General features: G+C 44.0%; 2 protein-coding genes across 3 annotated transcripts; both read left to right on the top strand.

Annotated features, from left to right (window-relative positions):
• Nucleotides 1–6,072: 6,072 nt before the first annotated feature.
• On the top strand, nucleotides 6,073–10,850 carry LOC311042574 (small ribosomal subunit protein bS18m-like; the record flags this gene model as incomplete). Its single annotated transcript, XM_084053379.1, has 2 exons — nucleotides 6,073–6,111; nucleotides 10,533–10,850. The coding sequence occupies 2 exons, from the start codon at nucleotides 6,073–6,075 to the stop codon at nucleotides 10,848–10,850; spliced, it is 357 nt and encodes a 118-aa protein (XP_083909505.1).
• A 1,615-nt stretch (nucleotides 10,851–12,465) lies between these two features.
• On the top strand, nucleotides 12,466–19,091 carry LOC311048206 (uncharacterized protein). Of its 2 annotated transcripts, XM_084061310.1 has the most exons (7): nucleotides 12,466–12,664; nucleotides 13,657–13,746; nucleotides 14,996–15,164; nucleotides 16,349–16,771; nucleotides 17,461–17,992; nucleotides 18,632–18,867; nucleotides 18,991–19,091. In XM_084061310.1, exons 1-7 carry the CDS (start codon nucleotides 12,468–12,470, stop codon nucleotides 19,036–19,038), a joined length of 1,695 nt encoding a protein of 564 aa, XP_083917436.1. In that variant the 5' UTR covers nucleotides 12,466–12,467; the 3' UTR covers nucleotides 19,039–19,091. The 2 variants fall into 2 exon arrangements, with proteins under 2 accessions (XP_083917436.1, XP_083917437.1); XM_084061311.1 differs by lacking the exon at nucleotides 13,657–13,746.
• The last annotated feature ends 2,914 nt before the right edge of the window (nucleotides 19,092–22,005 follow it).

Here is a 22,005-nt window from a genome sequence, read left to right as displayed (position 1 = left end):
GGGGGGCACGGTGGCGCAGTCGGTAGCGCTGTCGCCTCACAGCTAGAAGGTCCATGGGTTCAATTCCCGCCGGGGACGCTGTGGCCGCTGGGGGCGCGTTCTCTCCTCTGCGTCATCAGTGCGTACCCTCACAAAAACATGCAGTAATCCTGGTGTCTATACTGCCTCCCCCTGGTCAGCCGGGGCGCCTGATGGAGGGGAAAAGAACTGGTTGGAAAAACGTGTTCCTTCCACACGCTACGTCCTCACCTGACCCCCTGTCAGATGATAAGGAGCGGTGTGCTAACTCCTCATGCGTTGAAGGAAACATGAGCTCAGTTCGGGGCTCTCCCCAGGCTGGCAGAGGGAGTAGCGCCCAGGATTAAAAGCCTAGTCATTGGCACTGGGTGAAAAAAATAGGGTTACAAAATCGTGGGATAAAAATGTGTAAAATAAAAAAAAAGAAATACAAATAAATAATAAAAAAGATAAGGTTGAAAATGTGTGAAGTGCTCCTTGAAGGATTATAGCTTTAAATGAGCCTTTATTTGAATTTGTGTCTCTGAGATTGTGAATGAAACGTTTCTGTTTGCCCTCACCAGAAAAAACTAAAGAACCTGCTACCCTGGCCTCTGGTCTTTCGACTGGCTCACCAAGTGGCTCTGGGCATGAAGTACCTTCACAATCTCACACCTCCTCTCATCCACAAGGACCTGAAGCCTGACAACATACTGCTGGACTCCAACCTAAATGTCAAGGTGAGTCCCTTTTTGGTGGGGATGACCACCAATGATGAGCATGTCCCTCTTCTGGCACTGTTCATGCTAATCCATTCTGTTATTGTATGAAGCAAAAAAAAAGAAAACGGGTATGTGGTAGGCTACTCGTCCAGCTCCCTTGTATCACTGTGGAAATCTTCCATGAACCAGGTCAGGAATGTCTTGGTGGCCAAGATGGCCATGTCAGTTGTGCCTGTCAGTTGGGCCATAAGCCTTCAAATGATGATGTGCCCTGTACAGGGCTGGGGACAAAAACACATTACCACTATAGCACAGTTATGTGATGCATACTGTACCTTGGGTTCATTGCAGGGATTACAGCAATGCTTTATTTTAATTTTAATTTTAATTTTTAGTAGTATTATATTCGTTTTATTTATATTTTGTATTTGTTAAGTTAACATCACCCCTGAATGGCTTTATTTTGTGGTGAAACTGAAAGTAAGCAGTTTAATGCGGGGAGGAGGGGCTGAGACTGATGGGGGGTTTGTATTTGTGTCTGTCGCCTTGAGATACAGAACAAGTTCAATTGATTAGACAATTATTGATATCCACTGTGACAATAATATGTTTGTGATCTCCTCGAGGCCAATACAATCTGGATGTTATGTTTGTGATCACCTCTTGGCCTATCAGATCTGGATATTACGTTCCACCCATAAGCCTATTTTGATATACTAACTAGACTCATTCATAGTCTACCTCAGGTGTAGCAAAACGATACAAAGTAAATTTGCATAAGGAGTCCAGGACATGTAAGTGTAATTCACAGGAAGACTATCCGGCATAGGAAGACTATTCCAGTGTGACAGGCCAGCCTGGTGACTGGCTGGTGTTCAGGCCTTGTTCAGAAGTCGGGTTTTCAGGCATTTGATTCTGTGGTTGAGCTTGCCTGGATGTTGTCGCAGTAGCATTGCAACATCATTCTTTATCTCTTCCTTCATCTATGTCTCTCTCTCTCTGTCTGTCTGTCTGTCTGTCTGTCTGTCTGTCGGTCTGTCTGTCTTTTCTCTCTCTCTCTCTCTCTCTCTCTCTCTCTCTCTCTCTCTCTCTCTCTCTCTCTCTTATTCATCCAGATCGTTGATGCTGGCCTCGCCAAGTTTCTCTACACTGTGACACATGGTGAGCAACACCAACTGTTGCGGGGACCCTTCTACTTGCCTCCGGTGGCCTCATCACGGTCAACCACATGTGCCCATGATGTCTACAGGTATTCACCATTCCCTGTGCCATTTTCTGTGTGACTGGAATTCAACAAGTCAGCTGTGTGTCACTGCAAAGCCCTGTGAACATCCAACATAATGCTTTGACGGCTGCTTAGCTGTAGAACATTCAAGTAGTAGAACGTTCAATAGTCATGTTGATCTTTCTGTTTCGTTGGATGTTTTGTTTTACAGGAAGTACTTATGTGCAAACTAAATGCATTTTACATAATTTGTAGATGTACATTATGTGATAAATGCCCCCAAAACAAAAACGTATATTTTTTTTATCCAGGATTAGGTATAGGTTTTATCCTGTTGCTATTTAGCTATTCTTTGATAGTGTTGTTATTCCGTAGACTATAACACTGATGCTGAGAATGAGTTGCTAATGCTGTCTGCCCCATATGTGATATGTGGATATGTAAACTAATTGCTGATCAATGTTTCATTTTCTTTTAGTTACGCTATGCTGCTGTGCAGCATTTTACGTGAGTAATTATCTCTCTCATCTTCTTTATTTTTTCTTGCTTTCTCATTTTATGTTTCTCTCCATCAATCTTTCCCTCCTTTAGGGGCAGTGTCCACCACTAGGTTTTGTTTTTTTGGCTGAAAACCTAAAAATGCCTCAAAACGCCCGAGTTGATAATATAAAATTATCTGAGCAAAATAATGCTCAGCGCCTCATCATGTTGCTGGAGTGCTCGTAAAGGATTCAAAACATACACTGTGCTCAGTGTATGTTTTGTATGTAAATAATGATAATAATCTTGGTGGACACAGTCCCTTAATCACTCATTGTCTTAGCCTCACAGATTAAATTATTTGACCTATAATGTTAATTCAACAATAAGAATAATTAGAAACACAAGTACGAGTTCTGTGTATTACTAAGGGTTTTCTTCTCTACTTCCCATCCCATTGCAGGGTGTGATGTTTCCAAGGGAGAAAGGCCATCCCAAAAGGAAGTTAAAAGAATGAAGGCCCCAGGGATGGAGGAGCTGTTTAAACTCATGGAGATGTGCTGGAACGAAAATCCCAAACATAGACCAAATTCTAGAGGTGAGAAGACTGTCCTGGAACAAGCGTCACTTAAAGTTTAATGTTTTTCTTACCTCCCACCTAGATACTGGTGAACTGTTCACCATTGGGAGAAATATTAATATATATTATGAGTTTAGGAACGGTCACTCTCCTTCCGTATTTGACCAAAAAGGTTTTGTTTACAGAGCAGGCCCACTGCCTGGTTTGTTTCCAAGCTGCATACAGTACGCACTAGGTTTCAGACCACAGAAACATGCACAGTACTGACTAGCTCATACATGGGCAACTGGCGGCCCGGGGGCCACATGCGCCCCCCACCTTCACTTAATGCGGTCCGCAGGTTAATATCGGATTACTGATATTATATTATTGATTTCAGCTGTTACAATTCCAAACATGCAAACATGACCCGCTTTAATTACTTCAGTCTATAGTAGTAGCTTAATGTCTTTTTTATGTCCAATGTATTTGTATTTAAGTTCATAAAGTTAACATAAGTATAACTAAATGCATTTGAAATAAAATAAAAATGTTACTTTTCAGGATTTTAATTCAAAAATAGCAAAAAAAAAATCTGGATTCCAATTGAAAAATAGCAAAAATAGCAGATCTACAAGCTTGTAGATCGGCTACTTTTGCTACTTTGGTGTGACATAGAATGGGTGAAGTACGGCATTAATTTACTGAAAATGTTAAAATACGGAGATAAGAGGTGTCTGCCCGACAGTATATGCAATGTGGCCCTCTGGAGTGAATGTGTGGAAATAGTGGCCCTCTACATCATCAAAGTTGCATCACCCCTGGACTAGCTGAATCAACTTTGTGTCCGTGTTGTTCCCAGAATGTGCCGCTGTGACAGAAGGCCTGTATGCGAAGTACAAGAATGGGATTCATGACGCCGTCAGCCAAGTGCAAAACGAGCTGGTAAAGAATACATGATGCATTCTCAACTTATTCACTCACTTTAAAACAATAGAGCACATGATGCATTCTAAACTCATTCACTCACTTTAAAACTATTGAATACATGATGTATCCTAACAGCATTTATTCACTTTAAACAATAGAATACATGATACATTCTAAACTCATTCGCTCACTTTAAAAACAATTATGTTACCATTTTGTATATGTGCTGAAACTATTTTCTGTTTAACACTTCAAATGGCCATACTTCGGTGACCATTGCTCTTATCAGCGCAACATGGAACAGGACTAGGTTTGAAAGCTGCATGACGGCCTGAAAATCTAGTACTGTACAATACCATACTGTACATGTTGTTGAAATGCAATAACATGACTTTGTTCAACAGGATGGTGTTCAACAGGATGGCCCTGGCTCCTTGAAAAGAAGAAATGGTGAGCTTTTATTGTCCTTGTGCAGTTCAATGCTTGATTTGATATTATACATTATTCTTAATCTTCTTATTATTTTTCTGAAGTTTAGAAGTAGTAGTAGTAGTATCTAGGAATGAACTGCAAAGAATTACACTCTCCTTCCATATTTGACCAAAAAGGTTCAGTCTTCCACCGCAGCCCCGGGGGCTTGGTCTGAGCAGCTGAATCAACTTTGTGTCTGTTTTGTTTTTTTGAAGGCACCGTTGTGACAGAAGACCTGAGTGAGAAGTACAAGAGAGTAGTTACGATTAATGACGACGTCAGCATGCCAGCAGCAGCCAGGCACCACCAGGCCAGCAGCAGCCAGGCACCGCCAGCATCGCAGCAGCCAGCTACCAGCATGCCAGCAGCAGCCAGGCACCACCAGGCCAGCAGCAGCCAGACACGGCCAGCAATGCAGCAGCCTACCAGCATTCCAGCAACGCAGCAGCATACCAGCATGCCAGCAGCAGCCAGGCACCACCAGGCCAGCAGCAGCCAGGCACGGCCAGCAATGCAGCAGCCTACCAGCATGCCAGCAACGCAGCAGACTACCAGCATGCCAGCAACGCAGCAGACTACCAGCATGCCAGCAGCAGCCAGGCACCACCAGGCCAGCAGCAGCCAGACACGGCCAGCAATGCAGCAGCCTACCAACATGCCAGCAACGCAGCAGCATACCAGCATGCCAGCAGCAGCCAGGCACCACCAGGCCAGCAGCAGCCAGACACGGCCAGCAATGCAGCAGCCTACCAGCATGCCAGCAGCAGCCAGGCACCACCAGGCCAGCAGCAGCCAGACACGGCCAGCAATGCAGCAGCCTACCAACATGCCAGCAACGCAGCAGCATACCAGCATGCCAGCAGCAGCCAGGCACCACCAGTCATCACCAGGCCAGCAGCAGCCAGGAACCACCAGGCTTCACCAGGCCAGCAGAAGCCAGGAACCACCAGGCTTCACCAGGCCAGCAGATGCCAGGAACCACCAGGCTTCACCAGGCCAGCAGAAGCCAGGAACCACCAGGCTTCACCAGGCCAACAGCAGCCAGGCATCATCAGGCGTCACCAGGCCAGCAGAAGCCATGGACCACCAGGCTTCACCAGGCCAGCAGATGCCAGGAACCACCAGGCTTCACCAGGCCAACAGCAGCCAGGCATCATCAGGCGTCACCAGGCCAGCAGAAGCCATGGACCACCAGGCTTCACCAGGCCAGCAGAAGCCAGACACCGCCAGGCGTGACCGGGTCAGCAGCAGCCAGGAACCAACAGGCGTAACCAGGCCATTAGAAGCCAGGAACCAGCAGGCCAGAAGAAAGCAGACGCCACTAGGCCCACAGCAGCCAGGCACCACCAGGCCGACAGCAGCCATGAACCATCAGGCTGTACCCTCAGCAGCGACGGGTTGGTCGTTTGAGACAGCGAGCAAATGGCAGGTGGGCCGACCAGTGATGCAGTGGCCAGCAGGTTATAATGCAAAGGTGGGCCGACCAGTGACCCCGTTTTAGGAGAGAGAGAGACAGAGAGAGAGAGAGAGAGAGAGAGAGAGAGAGAGAGAGAGAGAGAGAGAGAGAGAGAGAGAGAGAAACAAATACAGAGTTACACAAATTGAGAAGGAGACCAAAACATCCAATAATACTTCTTGAGGAAGGCTTGCCGCCATCACCTGAAGGAGGAGATGGTGATGTGGTAACCATGGAGGGTCCAAGGGGCAGGGGCACGGTGGCGCAGTCGGTAGCACTGTCGCCTCACAGCTAGAAGGTCCTGAGTTCGATTCCCGCCGGGGACGCTGTGGGCGCTGGGGGCGTGTCTTCTCCTCCGCGTCATCAGCGCCCATACCCTAGGTGGGGTTGGCGAAAGGGCCTACTCTGTGTGGAGTTTGCATGTTCTCCCCGTGTCTCATAGGGTAGTTAATACCCTCACAAAAACATGTAGTAATCCTGGTCACTATACTGCCTCCCCCTGGTCAGCCGGGGCGCCTGATGGAGGGCAAAGGAACTGGTTGGAATAACGTGTTCCTTCCACCTTCCGCTACGTCCTACCAGGGAAACTCTCCCCTGTCAGGTGACAAGAAGGTCAGTTGGCTCTCATGCATTGAAGGAGGCATGAGCTCGGCCCTGGCCTCCCTAGGCTGGTGGGGGGAGTGTAGTGCATATGGGCTTAAAGGACATTGATCAAACGAAATAAATACTGTATGTACAGTACTAGGCTACATTATTGTTTTCAATCACAGTGTATTGTTTATTGGCCTTTCAGTTTTAGCATTATCACAGGTTATACAGTTATTATTAAAAGTAGGGTAGCTTGCTGCCAGTGCCATGATGTGCTTTAGCCAGCATCCTCCTCATAAGAGCAACACACTCTGCTTGTTTGTGAGTAGGCTACTGTAGGCTAACTATCATATTTATGTGTTGTAGTTGTGTATGATAATGAGTACTGTTGTAGAGGTAGAGATGGTCCGATCAGGTTTTTTGGGACCGATCACCAACCGATTTATTTTAATTTTGTATTATGCATGCACGTGTAATTTCTTTTTATCATTTATTTTGGAGCAATAAAACAGTCTCAAAACACTGGCTGACAGTTGAATTATTGCCAACAAAAGAAATATGAATTAAAGGAATTAAGACAAATACTGACAATGCCTCTGGGAACATGCTTGCATTTATTGCACGTAGCCAAAATGCAATAATAAAGTTGTCCTTTAAGTTGTCATTTAAGTTTAGCATGAGGGAGAGGTCTACTCTGGGGGGGGGTTTTCAGGTCAAGGACCCTTTAGGGAGAGATGAAGCAGGGATCACCACTGCATACATAGTCAGTGTACTCTACTTAGTAAAGTTGACACTAGGCTCTGTACTTGGTCTGCTCTTTTTCCCTCTACACTCTACTCTACTTCTTCTAAAGTTCCCCTCAGAATATGGGATCCTGGGGATGGGGATATTAGGGTAATAAGTATAAGTGGTTAATGTAAATAAAATAAAAAGGTCCTATCACACAAAGATTTGGAGACCCCCCTGTAGTAACTGAGGACCCCCTGTTAAGACCCCTGCTCTACAGGGAATTACATGATAGATCTATGCTAAAGAAAACATTCAGTTGGATATATACACACAAACACAAGACACAGACACAGACACATTGAAGACAAGCGTTAACAGCTGCCATTAATTAGTGCTGTTGATTGCCTACGTGGCCAGAGCCAGGTTAACCTGCTAGTAGAGCAACACTCTAAAATCGTGGATTTTAGTTTGGCTGGTCAATTTGAGATGACAACAGCAACAAAGGTTAGTATATTTGAGATGTATGATGATCAGTTATTATTCCAGTCCTCTGTCTGAGACGTTTTGTAACGTTAACAACTTTGAGACCAGGGCTAGTTCTCCTCCTGCATCTCGCTCTCTCTGTGTCAGCACCGTCTGTCTGTCTGTCTGTGTGTGTGTGTGTGTGTGTGTGTGTGTGTGTGTGTGTGTGTGTGTGTGTGTGTGCGCGCGTGCGTGTGTGTGTGCATGTGTGCGTGCGTGCGTGCGTGCGTGCGTGCGTGTGTGTGTGTGTGAGAACCAAAGGTTTTATCACATTGCATATTGCTTTATTCTTCACATTTTCATGGGGTTGACATTAGGGAAAACACAAAGTTAAAACACCCATATAAACACTGACAAAACACTCAAGTAAACACACACCTTCACATAATGAACAGATGCACCAGTAGGGGGAGCCAACACACCAGTGCAGCTGCTTAGAGGCCATGGTTTCATTGTGTTTTTTAGAATAACTCAGGTTGTGTAAGAAACTGGAACCTTATTGTGAGAGTATGTTTTGCACCCCGTCCGTCCCTCCGTCCGTGTGTGTGTGTGTGTGTGTGTGTGTGTGTGTGTGTGTGTGTGTGTGTGTGTCCTGTCCGTCCGTTAGCAGCTAATCTCTCAAGAACAGATCCATCGCTGCGCTTGAATCTGTCAGTAGCCATGTTGACAACCCATGCACATTGGCTACAAGTGGGCATGCCATTAGATCAGGAAGCAGGCTGCGCTTTACCCAATCAAATGTAGTGGGCGGGATTTACATGTGTGCGGCTCGTTCCCCACTGGAAACAAACCGAAACTCATTTAACCATAGGGTCCTCGGAGCCGACAAAACCACGGAAAGTTAGAAACATTTTAACTTGCTCTTTCATCATAGAAACAAGTGGGCTTATAACCTAAACGATCCATGTTCTTTGGGAGAAATGGTGTTAGTGTTCCGTGGAGAAATATTGTTAGTGGGAATGAAAACATTATCGCACCACCGGAAGTGGAAGGCTGAAGGCAGACCAAAACTCCGGTTTCCCTGAGCACGGGTCTTCCGTACAGCTCCGCCCAGAGTCAAATGAACAAGTGAAAAACAGCAGAGGGCGCTTTTTTCCCTTTTTATTTGACGATGGGTTCCCAGATTGGTTAGCAGCTAATCTCGGGCACCGTTGGCCTGGTTGTTGCGAAACTGTGCACGCACACTCCCTCAATGCCAATTCAGAACCTCTGCCCAATGTCTTTTGCTGTTATAGCGCCACCAGGAGGCTGATTTGTGCAAAACCTTTTTTATATTACTCCTACAGATTTTATCCAAACATCACACAAATCGGTACACAGTATCTCTAGTCATGTGATCAACATGGATCTGTCCGACTGTCCATATTCCATCCTGATTGGCTAAGAATGGCTTCCAAAGTTTGCAGGATTGGTCCGTTTTGAACACAATGCCTCAAATCATGAACGCAGCTTGCGATTTCCGTGAAATTTCACGACCCGTCGCATCGCGACGTGTTGTGAGCTTGTAGATCTGCTATTTTCAAATAGCCTAGGTATAAAATAAGGCTAAAGTGGTTAATATATGTTTTATAATGTAATAATGTATATCTGCAAAGTAACTAGTAACTAACGTTTTCAAATAATTGTAGTGGAGTAAAAGTACAATATTTGAAAACTGGAAATACTCATGTAAAAAATACCTCAACATTTTACTTAAATACAGTACTTGAGTAAATGTACTTAGTTACTTTACACCACTGTAAATAACAACAACAACAACAACAACAACAACAGCAAATGTGTCCAACTTTTGCTGTAAAGGTAAAATGACAGAATCTGTACCATTATTGTTTACTTCATTGACTTGTGTCCACGGGTGGGTGGGTGAGCGGACGGACAACATGCACTGATGTCAGACACAAACACAAACCATTGCCTAACAAGAGGAAGGTCTATCACTGTTGCTGCTCCAGTCGTCTTATATTATATCCTTTCCTTGAGAGATGCCACGTACAGCTGATGTCACCACGCATTCACTTGACCATATATGGAGCTTATGTGGTATAGGCTACCTATATGCCGGTTGGGTCAAAGAGGCTGATACAATATGGTGTCCCTGTTATGCCCAGTGTTGTTTTTGACAGCAAATTTTGATTAGTTTTAATCATGTGAATACAATTCCAATTCGTTTTGGTCATATTTTAGTAATCTGAAAAGTTTTTCAGTTTTTAGTCTAGTTTTAGTCGACTAAATATCATAAGATTATCAACTATCGACTAAATCTAAAGTTGATTTAGTCGACTAAAATGTATTTTGGTGGTGCCTTGATGGCGTCGTAATGGCTGATTTTACACTTCGTTGCGATCTACAAGGTCACAGTTGTGAGCTTGTAGATCTGCTATTTTCAGAGCGCAACACCCGAGCGCGACACCCCCCTAGCGCAACCAAACATAAAATGACTTGTCTTTTAGTTCTACTGGATCTCTTCTCCACTAGTCCCTCACTAACATTTTGGTCTAGTTTTTATTTGTTGACGAAATTGTCAATATATTGAATCTTAGTTTTAGTCATCCCGTCCGTAGCTTAGCTTTTATTTCGTTTTTATTTTGTTTTCGTCAGTGTAAAAAGGTAGTCGACACACTGCCTGTTATGCCCATATGTGGAGATCTGTGATGTCACCAATATGACATCATATTAATATGACCATTATATGATGGCCATGTGGGTCGGCAACTATACCTTACCTTACTACTATACCTACTATACCTATACCTTTAGAGGAACAGGTGGCGTTCAGTTCAGGTCGAAATGTCCCTTCTCCGAGGATACATACAAAAACACTGTGTTTTTATACCCAGACTCTCAAATCTAAAGAGTCTGTCCAGTGTGAGTCGACAACACAACGACGACATGCCCGTAAAGATCGAAGATCCATTCAAGCAGCCGCCCAGAGTCTGTGTTCTTCATCATATCCCAGTGGATTATAAAAACGTTCAGCTGCTGTCCCAGTTCACGTCCCCTCATACAGGTAGACTGTTTGGCCGCCACATAACGGGCCTGTGTGCCAGAAAACAACGGAAGGTCGCTAAAGCTGTTAAACAGGCCAGAGCAATGGGTTTCATGTCAGTGACCCACAAACACCCGCAGTTTATGAAAGACCCGACCATCTGTGGGATCACACATTGGGAATAGTTTTGATGTTGCCGGGGTTTTTGTTTGGGAGTGGGGGTTATATTTTTTCGGATTGGTTGTGTTTTAACTGTGCATACAGACAGCAGTGGTGTAAAGTAACTAAGTGCATTTACTCAAGTACTGTACTTAAGTACAATGTTGAGGTATTTTTTACTTTACTGGAGTATTTCCAATTTTCAGTACTTTTACTTCTACTCCACTATACATCTCAGAGGCAAATATTGTACTTTTACTCCACTACAATTATTTGAAAACTTTTTAGTTACTAGTTACTTTGTAGATTTAGATTATTATTACAAAACATAAAGTAACCACTTCAGCCAGGGCCGTGCTTAGGGATCAGGAGGCCCTAGGCATTCCCCAGTATGAGGCCCCTGGGTCGGGACCCATATGTGGGTCGCGGACCAATTTTTAAGGGTCGCGAGTAAATAACCCTTTATGTTTTGTTTCCTGCATTTAGTTTTTAATTATTTCAATAAATGTTTTACAAACATTTTAAAATGAAAAAAAAAAAAAAAGTTTAAAAGTTTAAAACTAACTGAACGTTTTTCTAAAAATATATATATATTTTTTAATATATTATATATATTAATATTATTATTATTATTATAGAAGCACAGTGAACATATTTATTTAGTGACAGTCTGCTTTTACACAACAGAGTAATAAACCTGTCACAATGCGTTTTGTGTCGGCTGTGTGTTATTGTTAAGAGACTGTGGTTCTCACAGCAGAATGTGGGACGAGGAAGAGAGATATGAAAATGAAGTGCAGTGAGTGTTCATGGTTGGCATGCAGATAAACTGACACACAGCAGCCACTGTTCACAGCACACCAAATACAACGGAAACAGTCAAATGAGGAGCCCTACTGCTCTTCCAGGTGAGATAAAAACCACTGCTTCTCAACCTAGGGCCCGGGGACCGCCACTGGGTCCCAGATGGACCCTTACGGGTCAGTTGTGTGTACGTTTGTGCACTGTCAGATTTTTTGTTTTGTTTTTTTGGGGGTGGGCATAAGGAAAACACATCAAATAAGGTCTGAGACTGCACTTGGAATTGTAGGAGTTGAGGCTTAACATTGTGTTTGATTCGGTTCTACAGATAAATATTGTGAAAATAGCCGATCTACAAGCTCACAATGCCTCGCGTTGCGAGGCATTGTGAGCTTGTAGATCGGCTATTTTCACAATGTTTTCCTCTTTCTTATATCATTTGATAATTTGGCCAATGTTTGACCAGTTTGTATAGCCTAGTTTGTTGATTACTTTTGATGCAGTAATGGTCTTTTTTCTTTTCTCATTTTCTTTTAGGTATTAAAAAGGTCTTAAAAGTCCTTAAACTGTCACTTCACTGTCATCTGGGGACCCCCCCCCAAAAAAAAAAATCATGTCGGGACCCACCTGGGGGTCCCGACCCACAGGTTGAGAACCACTGGTGTAAGGGACTGTGAGGTGTGTGTGTGTGTGTGCTCATTCTGTATGGGAAGGAAAAGGGACGGTGAGGTGTGTGTGTGTGTGTGTGTGTGTGTGTGTGTGTGTGTGTGTGTGTGTGTGTGTGTGTGTGTGTGCTCATTCTGTACGCTGACAGTACAGCAGTGAGCAGGAGGAGGAGGATGATGATGATGATGGAGGAGGACATACAGCTGATGGGACCTCCGGACGGAGACGTGATGAGGGACAGAGTGATGGAGCCACCTCCGGAGGGCCACGTGACGAGGGACAAAGTCCACCGGTGGTTCACGGACACGCAGGCGTCGCGCGTCCTGCGTGACGGCTCCGTCCCCGACTGGTTCCAAGGATTCACCTCCAGAAAGTAAGAGAGAAAGATTCACCGCTATAAAGGACGTGTGGACCCTAACCCCTTAACCAAAAGTGTGGAAAAGTATATACTTATAAGGCTGCGACTATTGATTTATTTTTGTTGTTGTGCGATCATGGTTACTTCTTTTTCTTCGATTAATCAAGAAAGGGCATTTTTTATAGATTTGTTTGTCAAATATCAGCAACCGGTCAACAACTTAAGCCTTGTGTTATACTTTGTCACACAACGGTGTCATGCCAAAAAAATTGAAAATAGCAGATCTACAAGCTCACAGTACATCACAGTGTGAGCTTTTACATTTGCTATTTTCACTATTTATCTATTTTTAGATAGATTACTCTCCTTTCGCTTCTATAATGACATGCCCCACAAACATATAGGGATATATTCTTAATGGATTATTTTTTAACATTATAGATTATTGATATATTTTTAATACATTAAATAAATGAGTCTGATTAACTGTTGCACCCTTAGTAAAGACTAAAATCTGATCTAGTGTGTGCGCGCGCATGCAAAATTGACTGACTCACTGACTGACTGACAGACAGACAGACAGACAGACAGACAGACAAGTCTCACGAGCCAGACTGTTGCCTCCCACAATTTTCAAACGCTTCCCTCAGAGATAGTGGAATAGTTGTCTGGCTGCGCGAGACTACACACACACACACACACACACACACACACACACACACACACACACACACACACACACACACACACACACACACACACACACACACACACACACACACACACACAGACAAACAGAAAGGGGGGTCATTTTATTTGTAAAGCACATTTGCCTGCCTGTGCCATCATGTAAATGGCTGTGTCTGTCTGTGTCTCTGTGTGCGTGCGTGCGTGCGTGCGTGCGTGCGTGCGTGCGTGCGTGCGTGCGTGCGTGCGTGCGTGCGTGCGTGCGTGCGTGCGTGCGTGCGTGCGTGCGTGCGTGCGTGTGTGTGTGTTGGTTGGTGCAGGGATGCAGAGGAGCTTTTGAGAGACAGGAGCCTGGGCTGTTTTCTCATCCGTCTCAGTGATAAAGCCATTGGATACATTCTGTCCTACAGGTGAGCCCACCGTGATCTAATATGGGAGTGACGACACTAGCGTCGTTGACTCCCATTGTAAGAATGTAATCTAGAAATGCTCAATGAGATAGTTCCAATGTTTGGAACTATAGCCCATCAGAGCGTGTCATAACTCTCTCTCTCTATGGGTCTGGGTGAGCCCTCTTACAGTTACATTACAGCAGGGGTGGGCAACCACCTCTCTTTGATCCACCAGCCGATCACATTGGGCTACTGAGGCGATCAATTGAGCTGATCAAAAAGAAAAGAAAAAACATTATTAACGAATGGATATGGAACCATTTCTGTCTATTCTATTTACTCTGTGTCTCATTGGTGGGCTGTTCAGAGTTCACAAACCTGCCTCCTAGTGACATCATCGATGGGGATTCCAAGCTAATAAAAAATACAACTTTTGTCTTCCTGGAAAGTTAGCACGCTGATATAGAAGCCATTGTTCTTGAATTTTAATTTTTTTCTTTCGTTTGATTTCTTGTTTGAAATTACAACACATACCTACCGATGATGTCACTGGTAGGTATGTTTCTGGACTGTCCGCAGTCCTCCTCTGAGTCTGAGTGAGTAGACAGAATTATAAAGAGCATTAGTGAGTACCAATTATATGAAGATATGGTTCAAAATGGGTGAAGTGGTCCTTTAACCATTATTGTTTGATATACATAACACTTTTCTCCCCACATATCCCCACAATTTATCTTACCTTTAATTATTCATGTTAAATTACTGACTCATTCTTAGGTTTTATTATTGGCTTATTCTATGCTTGTATTATTATTAGCAGCCTATATATAATAAGACATGAAAGTCAGTGTCTTGGTACTGGGTGATGATCACACCAGCCAATTGGAAAACAGCTAACTGATCATGTGACTGAAAAGCTTACCCCTGCATTAACCACTTACTCTATACTAGGGTCTTTTCTGTTTTCTGTTATTGTGGGGAAAGCTTTCGCTGAAAATTTCCCAAAATACAGATGCTGGGGTTTAAGTGGTTAAATGAATACAAGTAAACTCTGTCAGCATTACAACTGCTTAAGATTTCACATATTAATTGCTTTTTAAAGTATTGAAAACTCAACTCAATTCAGTGTAACTACAATACCAAGACATTTGCATTCATTGAACTAAAAGTTGAGACAAGTATTCCTCACTTCAGAATAATAATAAAAAAGTAGAATAATATTATTAACCTTGTCCCTCATTTCACTGCCCTTGTAATTCCTGTGAAGGGGGCAGGACAGATGCCGCCATTTTGTGATCAACCAGAACCCGGTGGGACGGTTCATCATCACAGGAGACTGTCAGGCCCACCGCAGCCTCTCTGAGCTCATAGAGCACTACAGGATCAGCCCCATTCAGCCCTTTGGAGAATGTCTCACCTCCTGCTGGAACAATGAGGTAATGCAGCTAGAGACCTGACTGACTGAGGGGTTTTCAGACCAGGGGTTCTCTATAGTCTTGCGAGCCAGACTGCTGCCTCCCACAATTTTCAAATGCTTCTGCCATGCAGTCTGGAGCATACATGGGCAACGGGCGGCCCGGGGGCCACATGCCCCCACCTTCACTTAATGCGGTCCACAGGTTAATATCAGAATACTGATCTACTATTGATTTCAGCTGTTACAATTCCAAACATGCAAACATGACCCGCTTCCTTTCTCGGCTTTCGGGAGGTGTAGTTCCAGACTCAGAGTTGTCTGGCGACGCAAGACTAGTGGTTCTCCAACTCGTTTGGCTCATGGAACCCGTGTAAATAAGTTTTTCATCCACGGCACCCCTGAATTACAGTTACTTTATAGCACCTTGCATTTATGTCATATTACGGTACGTAAATATGTACAGTTTCACAGCCTCTGCCACGATTTTTTGTTTTTTGTTCGTTGCTTTTAACTTTTTTCAACTTTTACTTTTACATAGTTTGCAATCATTGGTCTTAGTCTGCCCTCCTGTATACAGGACTAGCCACCATTCAAGCCTCTTTGTGTGACTGTAAACATCTGTATAGACCATATTCACACGGCGGCCATTTTGGAATTTAACATTGAAAGTGCTAACCCATTTCCGTGGCAATCGGGGTGGCACTTCATTGACTTAATAGCAACATGGCCGCCATGTGAATATGGTCTATTAGGCCTCGCAATCGCAAAATGCGATGTGTTGTGTGAGCATATAGATCTACTACTATGCCGAATGTTCACATATTCCAGGTTTGGCCTGTTATGACATGCCCAGAATAAGGATGCTACTAACCCTTACCTCACCCTTGAGGATGACAGTGGCTCAGGAGGCAGAGTGGTTGATTGGGAATCAGAAGGTTCCCGTTTCAATCCCCGACAGCCCCTGGGGCTTAGTGTTGAAGTGTCCTTGAGCAAGACACTGAACCCCGAACTGCTCCTGATGAGCAGGTTGGTGCCTTGAATGGTTTCCTCTGCCGTCGGTGTGTGAATGTAAAACACATTGTAAAGCACTCTGAAGAAAGGCACCATTTACCAACTTTTGACTAAAATATACGTATATAGGGGAAAATACAGCATAATGGGGCTTTAAAATAAAGTTGACAATCTATAATTGTATTGTTTCAGAGCAACTCAGTAGAGTTGTATGACGTGGTGAAATGTGAGCCGAAGGAGAAGACTGGTGTGAGTGTCCAAGCTCTGAGGCATTTATGGGACCAGAAGACCGACCACACCGCTGACCACAGGAGTGACCAGTTTGATCATAAAAGAATCCAGCAGCAAATGGAGAACCCCTTTACATTGTCACCTGTACTGTCACCTCCAATGCCACCTGCATTTCCACCTCCAATCCCACCTCCAATGCCACCTGCAATGCCACCTGCAATGCCACCTCCAATGCCACCTCCAATGCCACCTCCAATGCCACCTCCAATGCCACCTGTAATGCCACCTCCAATGCCACCTGCATTTCCACCTGCGTTGCCACTTAAAGAGAAAAGCAGAAAGCTGAAAGTAACAGTCTCTGTAGACACAATATCCACTTCACAGGTATTGTGAGAACTATCATTCCTACTACTGTTTGTTTGTTTATGTGTTTGTTTGTTTTCTCTCAATTTAGGCACTGCCAGTTCCCCGATGTGTTATGGTTCCTGACTGGGACTGCCAACCCCCCCCCCCTCCCCCCCTCCCGCCCCCACCCCAAATTATTATGTCCTGGGGAGTAGGCCTATGTGCCTCCTCCGATACATACAGAGTCACAAGAAACATTTGGTTCCATTTGTACACTCTCACGTGTTACAGCCACCTAAGGGTCCACTTGGTTCCTAACAATCAATCATTTAGCTGGAGAACCCTCTCAAGGACTCTGGTGGTCCCCAGACCACACTTTGAGAACCAGTGTTGTAATTATTGTACAGTACACAGAGGTTGAACATGCTGAACAGGCACTACTGTGACCAACCAGCAGGTGTCACCACGTGCACTGAAAAATACATCAATCCCTCGCCAGTTCCAAACCTGCCATCACCACCAGTGGTGGAAAAAGTACTCAACCAGAGTTAAAGATCTATAAGGGTCCATTTGGTTACCAACTCTCCATCATTTAGCTGGGGACCACCTGGAACCCCCTCAAGGACCACTGGTGGTCCCCGGACCACTTGTTGAGAACCATTGATGTAATGGATCAAAAAACAAAAACATATTTCCTTAATATTTTGTGTTGTATTGTCACATCCTAGGCGCTGCCTCCAGTGCCAAAGAGAGGCCTCCCCCTGAGCCACACCATGAGTGGAACGCTGCCCGATAAGACCTCGTATCAACCCCCCGAGCGAACCCTGTACGCCCTGGTGGACCACAGCAGGACGGCCACGTCGGGACGTCCCGCCCCGGAGAGAGTGGACCACCACCCGCCATCATCATCATCACCACCGCCATCACTGCATCATCACAATAACAACAACAACAGCGCTTTTCACGGCCATCTCGATCGCACCGCCGGCACATCCAACCACGTCACGTACTCGGATCTCAACGTGACGGACAATAGAAGCAGGTCTCTGCCGCAGCTGGATCAAAACGAATCGGAAGGGAGCTCCTCCTCCGCTCAACTCAGCTTGTACGCCAGTTGCGTCACGGAATCCACGACGTCCCGTTCTTCTTCGCCCAAAAAGCCCGTCACCTGCCAAACGTACTCCCTCCACGACCCCCGGGACGCCATGCGACACTTTCCCGCCACGTCACCAGCAGCAGGCCACCAAGCGGTGGTGGAAAGTAACTAAGTATAGCCTACATTTAATCGAGTACTGTACTTAACCCATTAAGACCTGGGACGCATCGGTGTCATTTTTAGATTTGAGCTAAAAAACACATTATTTTACACTTTGGCTATTCAAAAATAGCAGATATACAAGCTCATAACACGGCACCGAGTGCCGGGCTATGAGCTTGTAGATCTGCTATTTTTGAAAAATCGAGAAAATGTGTGCAAATCTTTGAATATATATTCTTTTAAAGCAAACATTTCTATCTCAAATTTTTGCTTCTGGGGGTCCCTGGAAAAACTATTTTGAGATGGGGGTCGGTGGCCAAATACTCATCATTTTGGGGGTCCTTGACATGAAAAAGTTTGAGCACCACTGATATAGAAACATAAGTTTTTCAGAAAACTGTTCGGATTTAGCAGACATTTGGGAAAGAATCAAGTCATTTTTTGATTTCTTTGGCTATTCGAAAATAGCAGATATGCAAGCTCAAATCGTGAAAATGTGTGCAAATCTTTGAATATAGCTGTACATGCTTTTTTGTTTTAAAACTTGTAACAGAGTATTTTTATATTTGTGGTATCACCACTTTTACTGAAGTAAAACAAATACAAATCTGTGTCCATCTTCCACAACCCATGCCACCCAGGTGGTGACAGACTGGACCAGTACAACCCGCTGTACCAGTGGTGTGACCGGGGGGGTGACAGCGGAGCAGGGCCAGCGCAGGGTGACAGCATGTACGCAGAGGTCCCAAACGACATGGTCCCTGACCGCCAGGCGGTCGATGACACCTACGAGCCCATCCCCGCCGTCCAGGACAACACCTACGAAACCCTGGGCGACACCAAGACCAAGCAATCCAAGTCCCTGGTGGGGAAGAATGTACGTATAGGTCCAAAACCACCGGTTCTCTAACGTTTTCAAGTCAAAGACCCCAAAAATGTAAAAATGTACTTGGCTGCGGACCTGCTGTTCATTTTCCTTTCTCTACTATTGTCTTTACAGAATATGTGCAGGTGGTGGAAATTCCTTCCTGAAAGCAAGAAGAAATGAAAGCACAACCCCCCCCCCCCTCCCCACACACACACGCACACACGCACACACGCACACGCACACGCACACGCACACGCACACGTACGCACGTACGCACACGCGCACACACACAAAAACTGTCTTTCTCTCTCAGCCAAACTCAGGACAGATACAGATACTGTAGGTGTATGAAGACATAACTGTACATCAGCTCGAGACCCAAAAGATAAAAGTGGCGTGGTGTCTCTAGTCTAACTTATACAACTATATCATGAATTAACCACTTAAGCGGGATTAGTGAAAATAGCGGATCTACAAGCTTGTACGTGCTATTTTACTATTTCTTTAAGTTTCTGAAATTCATGTGAACAGGCTCTGAAAAAGCACCCCCCCCCCCTCGTCAAGTGGGCCCTGATACGGAAAAGGGTTGAGAACTACTGGTATAGATCAGGGGTCTTCAACGTTTTCAGGCCAAGGCCCCCTAGCTGAGACAGAGATGAAGTAGGGACCCCCTACTCTATATTGTATAAAATTTTGTTTCAGATTCAACATCTTTTGTTTACTTGGTCTGCCCTTTACAAGCTCACAACGCCTCGCAGCGCGAGGCGTTGTGAGCTTGTAGATCTGCTATTTTTGGCTAAAGTTCTCCTCAGAAAAGGGATGCTAGGGTTCAAGTGGTTAAGGTAAAAGAAGAAAATGATATCACACAAAGATTTAGCGGACCCCCTGTAGTAACTCTGAGGACCCCCTGTTGAAGGCCCCTGGTATAGATGAATATGTACATTCAGTCAACAAAACAGAATAATATAATATAATAATATAATATAAACAGGTAGCTCAAATCCTAAATAAGAAGTCAATCTCAACCCAGATGTACAGTAGTCATAATGTTATGACAGCAATGCCAGTTAGTTATAGAATGTTACTTCTGTATGTATTCTTTTTTTCCTTGAAGGAGCATTTCACTGTCAATACAGGCTGTATTGTACAGCTGATGTTTGGTGAATACACATCATCCACTGCTATTAAACACTCTTGTACTCAATTATTTGTCTTGCGAGTTCATGGTTTCAATGCACACATCAACACCTTTAAAAATAATTGTTGTAGGTAGGCTATTTCCAGCAGTGGTGGACAGTAATAATAATAATAATACCTGGGATTTATATAGCGCGTTTCTGAGTACTCAAAGTCGCTTTACAAGGCTAAACTAAGTGGAATAAAATCAAAACAAAACAACTTTAATGAGAAAATACAGAGATTAAAAAGTTAAAAGGCTACAGAAGGCCAGGGAAAAAACACAAGTTGAGACTAGGGTGGTAGAAGAACAGTTAGGTGGGGAAAGCGGTTCTGAAGAGGTGGGTTTTGAGGGAGGTTTTGAACACGGCAAGGGTGGGGGCGGTTTTGATGTGAGGTGGAAGTGAGTTCCAGAGGGTGGGTGCTGCAACGGAGAATGCCCTATCACCCCAGGTGCGCTTTGTTTTTTTGGTGGGGAATTTGAGGAGGTTGGCATCGCTGGATCTGAGCGAACGGGTGGGAATGTGGTTGTGAAGGAGGTCGGAGATGTATTGGGGTGCCTGGTGGTTGAGGGCTTTGTAGGTGGTGATGAGGATTTTGGAGTTTATTTTGTGTTTGACCGGGAGCCAAACACAGAAGTGGACAGTAAACTACTGTCCACTACTGTAAGAGTACTGCAGTTTGGTGCTTTTTTATGCAAGTTCATTAGCCTAGGCTACTTTCACTACAGAACTTTTGACTTCACTATATTTAGAACACAAAATAATTAGCATCTCTAAACTAGAAAATAGAAGATCTACAATCTCACAATGTGGCACGGTGCGACACATTGTGAGCTTGTAGATCTGCTATTGTCACTATTTGAAAATTCCTGACTTTTCCCCCTGATTTTTTATGTTCTACATTTCAACATAGTAATGCATCAATATTAAAAAAGATAATGTACTTTGTATGTCATTTGTCGTTGTGAGCTTGTAGATCGGCTTGTTTGAATGAACTTGTGAAGTGGGATATCCTGCATAATGGCCTAGCCTTACCCTACATTTACTTTCGATACTATACGTCTATATTTTGTTTATTACAATTAAAGTAACATTTTTAAAGGTACATGGAGGCTACTGTGAGTGATATGTTTGTGATAAATAGCTTTACATTCTGATAGTATTCATCCAATCCACCCGAAAATGTATTTATGCTTATTAAAGAGCTGGAGAGACGTGGAGACTCCTGTTACTGAACAAACACTCTATGACAATGAGTACTATCAGAATATAGTGCACTGCTTTAACCTTTTACAAACAAAAGTTTTGTTTTACATATTTCATGCTGTAAAGCTCAGGGGCCAGTTGCACCACCTCACACTAAGTTTAAACTTAGCCTAGTTATAGCTTAAACACATTCAATCCTGGAAAGTATCTGTGTCATTTTAGATTTATTTGGCTATTCAAAAATAGCAGATATACAAGCTCATAGCGCGGCACCGAGCTTGTAGATCTGCTAGTTTTTGTTTTTACCCCATGTCCTAACCTAACCTACCCCCCCCCCCCTCTCTCTTTCTTCTTTTGTACATATTTTTCACTCTTCATACCAGTAACCTATAAACTGATTGTATGACATTCTGTATAGTAGTGTGTATATCTGTCTGTCTCTTATATGTCATCATGATTTGTGTGCATGGGGATCTCATCTTAAACAAGCTAAGTGCTTAATGAGCTATCCAGTTTAGTAGACCTTGTATTGCGAATTTGTACTTCCATGTACTGTTATGTACTGTCATGTAACTGTTCTCATGTCTTACTAAATAAAGTACATCAGTCAATCAATCAATCAATCAATCAATCAATCAATCAATCAATCAATCAAACCCTCGTAGACGTATTTATGATTCTGACGTTTTCAATCTACGAGTTGTAGGGCACTATGCCCCTCAGATACTCAGTCTCCAAACGTGAAGAGGTGCTTACCCCCAAG

This window comes from Gymnoscopelus microlampas (genome assembly GCF_963454915.1).
Source record: "Gymnoscopelus microlampas genome assembly, chromosome: 1".
Taxonomy (NCBI): Eukaryota; Metazoa; Chordata; class Actinopteri; order Myctophiformes; family Myctophidae; genus Gymnoscopelus; species Gymnoscopelus microlampas.
The sequence above is the reverse complement of the archived record's forward strand: the minus strand, read 5'-3'. Positions and strand labels throughout refer to the sequence as shown.